The 8,703-nt window shown below is 27.0% G+C and overlaps 1 protein-coding gene across 1 annotated transcript; it reads right to left on the reverse strand.

The window, feature by feature from the left end:
- Positions 1-2,251: 2,251 nt before the first annotated feature.
- LOC107462986 (transcription factor MYB46) lies at positions 2,252-6,307 on the reverse strand (the record flags this gene model as incomplete). The annotated part of the gene is made up of 2 exons (XM_016081674.3): positions 5,941-6,307; positions 2,252-2,954 (listed from the first exon to the last, which is right to left on the reverse strand). Coding segments are annotated over exons 1-2 (987 nt in total), but the record flags the coding sequence as incomplete, so codon positions are not given.
- Between the last annotated feature and the right edge of the window lie 2,396 nt (positions 6,308-8,703).

The following is an 8,703-nucleotide window of genomic DNA, read 5'->3' on the forward strand; positions in this document are numbered from 1 at the left end:
GTTCCAGCAAAATCTGAAAAATCAGCATGGATGTTCACTAAGTCATTTACCTGGTAACTTTCGCTTGATTTATACAATGTTGATAGTTTGGCTACTTGAGAAAGTACCTAATCTAGAGTTTCATGGCAATTGGAAGAGCCAGGTCAGCACTGCTCTTTGGTTTACGTTCTCCTCTTTTTTCTTTGCTCACAATTAGTATCAATCTTAATTTTTATTTTGGTTCCACTAATTTAAAAGTTTCAAACCTGAGTAAGCCAATTTTTCTCATTTTTCAGGGGAGAAATAAATGTATAGAAAGTTAACTCGGGTGGTGATGGTGTCATCGCTCTTCCTAGTCCTAATTCTTAATTCAAGCTATACTGTAATTCTTTCTTCAAGGTTATAGAAAATGTATTAGTAATTATAACTAATTCATAATTTATTTTTTATTGTAATTGAAATTAACTATATTTTGTTTGTAATTTGTATATTGCCTATTTTTATAATTCTATTTTGTAATTGTTTGTGTTGTAGCTTATAAGGAGAGTACAAAATATTAAGATAGATGATGTTGCTCATCATACAATTTTCTTGCACACAAATAGCCTCATCCGGTTTTAGTTAAATATTTTTTTTTTTTGCATTGCCAGATTGATTCAATTTCATGTGTTTCTAAACAAATTTTCGTAATGTATTTCTTGTATAAAGATTATCTTTGGTATGTTATTGTTGTAAAATGTTATAATGTATTTATTATTATTTAAATTCATTATCATGTTATATAATAATGTGTTGATATTCTTATAAAAGTAGTTAATTATTTTATATTAGCAACTATTAAATATTAACAGGTTTGTGGGAATGTTTGAAACCCATATAAATGACATTTTTTAATTAAAAAATCAATTTATGAAAATTTTAAACTGTCATAAAATAGTGAAAAATTGCCACAAAAATTAGTTCAAAACTCCACTGAATAGATAACAAACCACCACTAAAGAATGTTATGAGATTTTATAAAACCGCCATAAATAAACTTGTGACACCTCAAATTTTGAAAATTTTAAAAATTGTTATAATCGTTTTGTGGAAATTTTAAACTGTCACAATTTAAAAAAAATTGCCACAAAATAATAAAAATATTGTAGAGAATTTCTGAATTAATAATAAATATTTTATCCATGATAAAAATTTGAATATTGCTGCATCATTGATTTTTTAATTTTATTTTTTTATTATATTTTTTTGAGAGAAAGAGAAAAAAGTAAAAGAAAAAAAAAACTAAACAAAGAAAAAAAAAGAAAAAGAAAATGCATGACGATGCAAAAAAAAGAGAAGAACACATACAAAAAAAAGAAAAAAGAAAAGAAGATCCAAACGAAGAAGGAAAAGACAAAATCTTAATCGTCTAATATTTCTGTAATTCAAACTATACATAAAGGAGGGAAAACTAGAAAGACAAAATGTAATGAAGAGTGATATAAATGGAAAGAAGTGAACGAATTTCAAAGTTGCTACTCATTATTGATCTGTTGACAAGATCTTTTACATCTATTACCTTGAACTAAACCAATAACATACAACAACCTTCCTTGATCTCCTCATGATTCCTTCTACTATACACAATGTACTAATAAAGATTCAACTAAATCTTTATTCTTCTATTGACTTTCTAAATGATTATTGCTATTCTCTCTTATTCTCTTGATTGGGAAAAGATCCTTCCATTATTAATATTGCACCAATCTTTGCTATTCCCGCAAAAGTGATACAAAGTGCTTTACAAGGAAACCATATATATAGAAGCACAAACAACAACAACTAACTCTATACACAATTGGATTAGTTATTCACTAATCGCTGTGGTGTGCAATTTGGAAATTAAAAGCTGGCAAAGAAACGATTGGTAACAAAGAATAAACAAAAGGGTTTGTGTGTATATTGTATATGTGAAGGAAGAAACAATTGAAGGTGAAAAAATGGGTGCCAAAAGTTTCCTAACCTAGGTTTTTTTTTTTCTTGCTTGTGTATGTCTATATATGTATGTGTATATATGAGAGGAAAATACAAATGATTTTTTTTATATAATTATCATCGTTTTTGTGTTGATATATTATTTATCTATCGGATCAGATAGATAATATATCCGTCCAAAATACGATGATAATCATAATATTTTTAGAAACAAATTAAAGAAGGGATAAAAAAAAAAATAGAAAGAGAGAGAATGAAAGAAAGAGAGGGAAAAGGGTAGAAAAGAAATTTTGAAATTATCCTCCAAATCCCATTCTCCAATTTTCAAGTTTTCCCCTTGATGCAATTGCTGATGCCCATGATGATCACTATTGTTATTATTTCCAAACCCGAACAATTCCTCCACCTTGGAAACCTTCTGATGAATTTGATGATTAGCATTATTGAAGCAACTACTATGATGATGATGATTGAAATGGTTGTTATGGTTTTTCACATCAATAATAGGGGCATTATTGTCACTTTCTAGTGGAGGAAGGGACAACTCTCTTTCTAGCCCTATTTTATTGTTAGACCCGATAATTCCATAATTCCCATTATGCCCCTCCTCTACCATGCCACCAAATTGGGTCATCAAGCATTGAGGCACATCATTATTATTATTATTTATCAAGATAGAAAATGGGTCAGAAAAAACCATTGGTGCTGCTTGTTGTTGATGCATGGATGAGATTGATGAAGAAGTTGAAGATGAAGAATATGATGAGTCCATGCACATTGACATGGGCATGAGATCATGATGTTGTTCATTGAGGTGCACCATCATGATTCCATTAGCATTATTAGGATCTGATGAAGAGTCATCACTGCTACTATTGTTGTTGTTTGGTGAAGGGGTGTTATTGGTGCTGAGTTTGAATCTTTTCTTGAGTGTGGAGTTCCAGAAATTCTTTATCTCATTGTCTGTACGCCCAGGTAAACGTGCTGCTATCTGAGACCACCTGACACAATTTACAAATAAAATAAAATAAAAAATTGTGTTAAATAGTGTCTTCACAAAAATATTTCTAATTACCCATCATTTATTTATATATATATTTAGAAGTATTGTCTCACTTATTATTTTTTTTAATTCAACTATAAAAATAATCCAACTCTTGATAGCAAAATATAAACATTTCAATAGATTCCCTAAAGGAGTTATCATTTGTGAGTGGGTTCGGTTCACGCTTAAAAAGAGCAATGTTAAAGGGCTAGCAATTTTTGTGATTGTTAGCCATCAACTAGCCATCAATGATGATTTGATGGTGTGAGATTGGTGTGAAATTTCATCCAATGGCTCACCTTCCTCTGCTGGTTACATGCTGGTCAAAATTCAATAAAACTGCTGGCCCCCTTGACTTTTCCGCTTAAAAATAAACGAATTGAGCTAATAAAATTACAATTTATTTAAAAACGGGTCAATTTATCTCGTCTCAAACAACTTGTAAATTGAATAGATTTGAATTGTTGAGTGAACATGAAATTATTCGTCGTGTAACCCTTCTATTTTGGTATACACTATATTTTTATAAATTTGTTAACTAGTATTTTAGAATTTTGATCATTTATTATTGAAATATATAAATATATAATAAATTATTTTGATTTGTATGGATACTAAGTAAAAAATATTGTTGAAGTTATATAATAATATGTAAAAAATAAAAGAAAAAATATCAAACAAATCAGTTCATTTAATTTATTAACTTGAACCAGCCGACTTAAACTGGTATTTTCTTAAACTTATTTAAAATACGGTTCAACTGTCTTTTGTTTTTTTAATTTTAGTTTGGGGTTCGTGATGAGTTGGTCATTCGCCAGCTCTGTATTTCATGGAGAAATAATCAAACCATTTTATATTAGTATTACAAAATTTATTATAAATATAATGAATCAATAATTACTATATTTTGTGGGAATTTTTTTTTAAAATGTGTTGTGAAAGAGAGGACACTGGACACATATGCTTGAGTTTTCTTTGGAATAATGAGAGGTAGAGTGTAGTTTTCTTCACATGCTTGTCAACTTTGAAATTTGTTTCAACAAAAAACACCAGGTAGAGTATGTCTTAGCTTTCTTCACAATACAATTTTTCACACATTGTAACCTAATTTCAGATATTATACGTGGTATTACTAATAATAACTCCATTTCATATTTTACCCTTAAACTGCATAAGATATTTTATTATTCAGGATTAGAAGTCTTCATTCTTAGGTTTTCTGATTTTCTAATAAACGTGAGAGATTTTCTAGGTCTTCTATCACTATGTTGATGAGTACTTAATTAATAATAGGTTTAATTAGTTTTATCTAATTAGTAAAGCTAGGGAACCAAAAGCATATCAGCCAAAATCCAGCCAAATACCTTTGGATGAATTCAAAATTTTTACGAGTTAATATATATGGATGTTTCTTCTACTAAGTATTAGAATGTTTCTTTTTCATATTAAATGGATGTTCTTTTATATATTTTTCGAATTTGTGATTGTTAGAAGTGGATAGATTAATGTGAGAAAAAAGATAAAGGTTTTTATAAGTTTTAATTAGGTTTATTTAATCAATTTAAAATTTTTTAAATTTTGAATTTAAAAAATTTAAAATTAATTAATTATTGATATAAATTAATATAGTTTTGTTTAATTTTTGGCTGATAAGCTTTTGGTTACTTATACTTTTCCTTTTTTTAATTAAGTCTCTACAATGCTTTTAACTTTGTAATTAAGTCTTTTTTGTGTCTAAAATGTTAAAATTAACAAAATATCCCTCAAAAAAATATATGATGAAAGATTTAATTAGATTCTTAATTGTATGTGAATATTTTGTGAAAAATATTTCGTTAATTCTAACATGTTTTATACTGATAAAGACTTAATTATAAAATTAAAAATAATATACGAACTCAATTAAAAAATATATATAAAAACACAATTATAAATTTTGTAAAAGTATAAAAACTAATAAAATAATTAAGCCTTAATAATATTATAGAGTAACAAACCATAGTACGCTTTAATTCAGTAAAAAGCTAGAGTTTTCTAGAAGGTGAAATCTGAGACATGCTTCTAATTTACGCCATTTTGTCTGATAACCCTATATGCATAGGCATGCCCTATAATAAGTTAAATTAAATAATAAAAATAATAATTAGTTCATCAGCGAGGATTAATCCTTAACTATAGATTTAAAATCTTCCAGTAAATTTAGTTTTAAAACGAATGTGTATTAGCTGATTTTTTCCCTTAATGCACAATTACAATAGCTAGTCCCCAATAATCATAGAAATAATTTGCATTAAAATAACTATAATACTTTGGTTGCATAAATCGCAACAAGTCACAATAGATCCCAACAAGCTTCATGTCAAGCTCGTATATAAATACCCTATGGTGTAATGTAATAATAATTAACTTATTATAATACCAACTACAATTGCAACAACTAACTGAGCCTCTATGACGGAAGGATCAATAGTTGAAGATATTTTAAAATATTGAAATAGTACATATTATTATTATTATTATTATTATTATTATTATAAAATAGCCACTATTATTTACCAATGTACATTATTGTCACTGAAGTTATTATGATTCCACTACAAGAAAAAGTGTAGCCATAGAACAACTTTTACGCTAGCTGTGATCTTTTAAAAAACGTGACAGTAGTTCAAAAAATATGACAAAAATTATTACCACGCTTTTTTTTTTTAATTTTTTGCTACGCTTTAAAAGCATGAAGTATTTTCTTGTAGTACTATAAAATCTGAATTGAAGGTTAATGTTTAGATGCAGTAAATTAAACAAATATATTATCTTATATGAAGACATTTTGAAGAAATATGACACTCAAAATAGGTAATTAAGAAGTGAATTATTAAGCTTGATGAGGTGAAATTAATTAATTAAAATAAAATAATGATAATGAAGAATAACAATGTAAGTACCTGTTGCCAAGAATGGAATGTAAATGAACAATGAGATCTTCTTCTTGCGGCGAAAAAGCGCCGCGCTTAAGGTCCGGCCTTAGGTAGTTAATCCAACGGAGGCGGCAACTCTTGCCGCACCGTTGCGCAATGTCGGTCCAACAACCTTGTCCACTGGTGAGCATGTACCTTAATAGCTTCTCATCTTCCTCAGGTGACCACAAACCCTTTCTAAGCTTGCTCTTAATAATAGTGTTGCTATTTCCCATTTTGTCCTTCCCCATATTATTATCCGGTTTCCTCATTTTTTGTCAATTAAGAGACAAGGAATGAAGAAGCTTTTAAGGGTTTTTGCTATTTTTGAGCACTGTGTTTGTGATATATAGAAAGAGAGATCTAAGAGAGAAAGCTATATAGGTGAATGAATGATGTTTGTGAGAGAGATGTGTATATAAAAGAGAAGGCTTCATAGGGTGGAAATGGTGATGATCATCATGATATTGATTGTTGTGAGTTTGCTTAAAATATGAATTTCAATATTGTTACAAACATCTCCCCCAATGCAAGGGATTTTTATATTTAACCAATGCATTTTTTAAAGAGTTTCTTTTAAATTTCAAATATGAATATCCTAGAATTTAATTTCATCAATCTCACTTTATGCATTTTTTTTACTTAATTAAATACACATAAAATATTATTTTATATAAAAAATATATTAAAATTAAATTTATTAAAATAACACAGATTGAATTTTAGATTTTTTTAATCATAGAAATTATAATACAACATGTATTATTATTTATAAACAAAAAGTAGTTAAGTAAAAAGAAAAGGTTTAAGATTTTGTTGAGAAAAAAAGTACCCAACTAATATTAAAATTTAAAACATTATTTCTATATATAAAAATTTGAAAAAAAGATTTAGTTTGTTGGTTGATATGGGTAGATAGAGTGGAAAACGGATTGGAGGGGGACCTCCCTAACACAAAATCAAAGAGACAGAGAGGGATGGTTGGTCTTCTTGTCTTTGACTCAATTCTTGTCTTTTTCGTTATATTTTACTTCACTCACAAGGTAATCATCATAATAACCTTTTATTCTATCAAACAACACAAACAATTTTGCTTCCACTTCACATAATACCCTCTCTCTCTCTCTCTATAGGTTTTAAACTTCAAACTCACGTGTATTGAGACTAGAGAGATCAATAATCATGACTATGCTAAGTGCTAACTATATATACTACTACTTTGGGATTTAAATATTTAATTGCAAAGTAGTGTTGCACGCTTCATATATAGTTGTTTTTTTATTATTTGTTTGCATGAATTTCACAAGGGCTAACCACTTAATTGCGATATTTTGAAGCAAATCCTGCTCTTCTCCTAACTAAGTAATCTTCCCAATCATATTTCTTTTCTTGCTGTAAATTCTTTCTTTGCTGTACAATAGCGATTATGGATCTAATCATTTCAATAATGCTAGTTGAATCTATTTTTCAACATTTCTATTACATATATAACAATTCGTTTTATGCTTTTAAGCTTTTAGGAGAGATGAATTCGTCATATATATGGTCCGTATTAAAATTTTTATAATAACAATTGTTTAGACTCTTGATGATTTTTGTGTTTCACTATATAGACTTTTTTAAGATAGTATTTAATTTTAGAGACTGAAATTAGAATTCCGTATTATATTTGATAGTTAGAGAATAATAAAATTAAAATTTTAATTTTGAGATATAAAATTTTGATTTTTTTAGTACCTTTAAAAAGTAGAGACATAAAAGATTAAAATTTTTAGAAGAACAAAAATTTTAGCAATATATTTTTTTTAATAATTAATGATATTTTAGCACATATTTTTATTTCAGCTCCATATTTATCTTGAATTAAATAAAATACTAAGATATAATTCAATTTTATATACTTTATACCAAATATAATATAAACTTAATTTAGTCTTAATCTTTTATTCTTTTCCGTCTTTTTTTTAAATGTAGTCAAAGAAATAAAGAATTTAGATTTTAATAGTCCACAATAATAGGCTGTTTCTATGAGTTGATTATATTGTTGCTGCTTATATATTTTAATTTGATAATAAAGAAAATAGTATATTTTATATTTAGTACTAAAAGTACAAAAACTTTCACCTTACAAAGGTGAAACTTACTATTTTTAGAATGAAATTTTATAAAAATATTTCTTTCAAATATTTAAGTAGATAATAAAAACTACATAAATAATTATATTTTCAATATATTTTTTTATGTAAATATTTTTTTTGTTTGTGTGAATTTTTTTACATAAGCCTTTAACTTATGTTAGAATTGTTTTTTAAGATCAACAAAAATTAAACTCTAAATATTTAGGTTATAAATTTAATATCATGTCATAACATTATTTTTATAAAAATTTAAATTGATAGAAAGACACACAGATTATTAAGTTATGATGGTAATAAACTTGAATACAATAGTACATATATAAGATTATCATTAAGCATTATTATTTTACGTAGTTAAGAGTTGTAGGTTTGTACTATGAGTGATGACTAGTTAATTAATCACATGAATGAGAGAATTTGTGATCCTCAATGTCTTGACAGAGACAAAAGAATGAAGGATGCGACTTAAGTTTGTAATGCAACTTAAGATAACTAATTTGAATGGTTAGAATTTGGTAGTTTTACATACTATTCCATCTTTGAAAATCACTTCTATACTAACTTGCTATCAAAGAACCATACGTGTACTTCTTATCCGGTAACTACTTTACTA

This window comes from Arachis duranensis, chromosome 8 (assembly GCF_000817695.3).
Source record: "Arachis duranensis cultivar V14167 chromosome 8, aradu.V14167.gnm2.J7QH, whole genome shotgun sequence".
In the NCBI taxonomy this organism is placed as follows: domain Eukaryota; kingdom Viridiplantae; phylum Streptophyta; class Magnoliopsida; order Fabales; family Fabaceae; genus Arachis; species Arachis duranensis.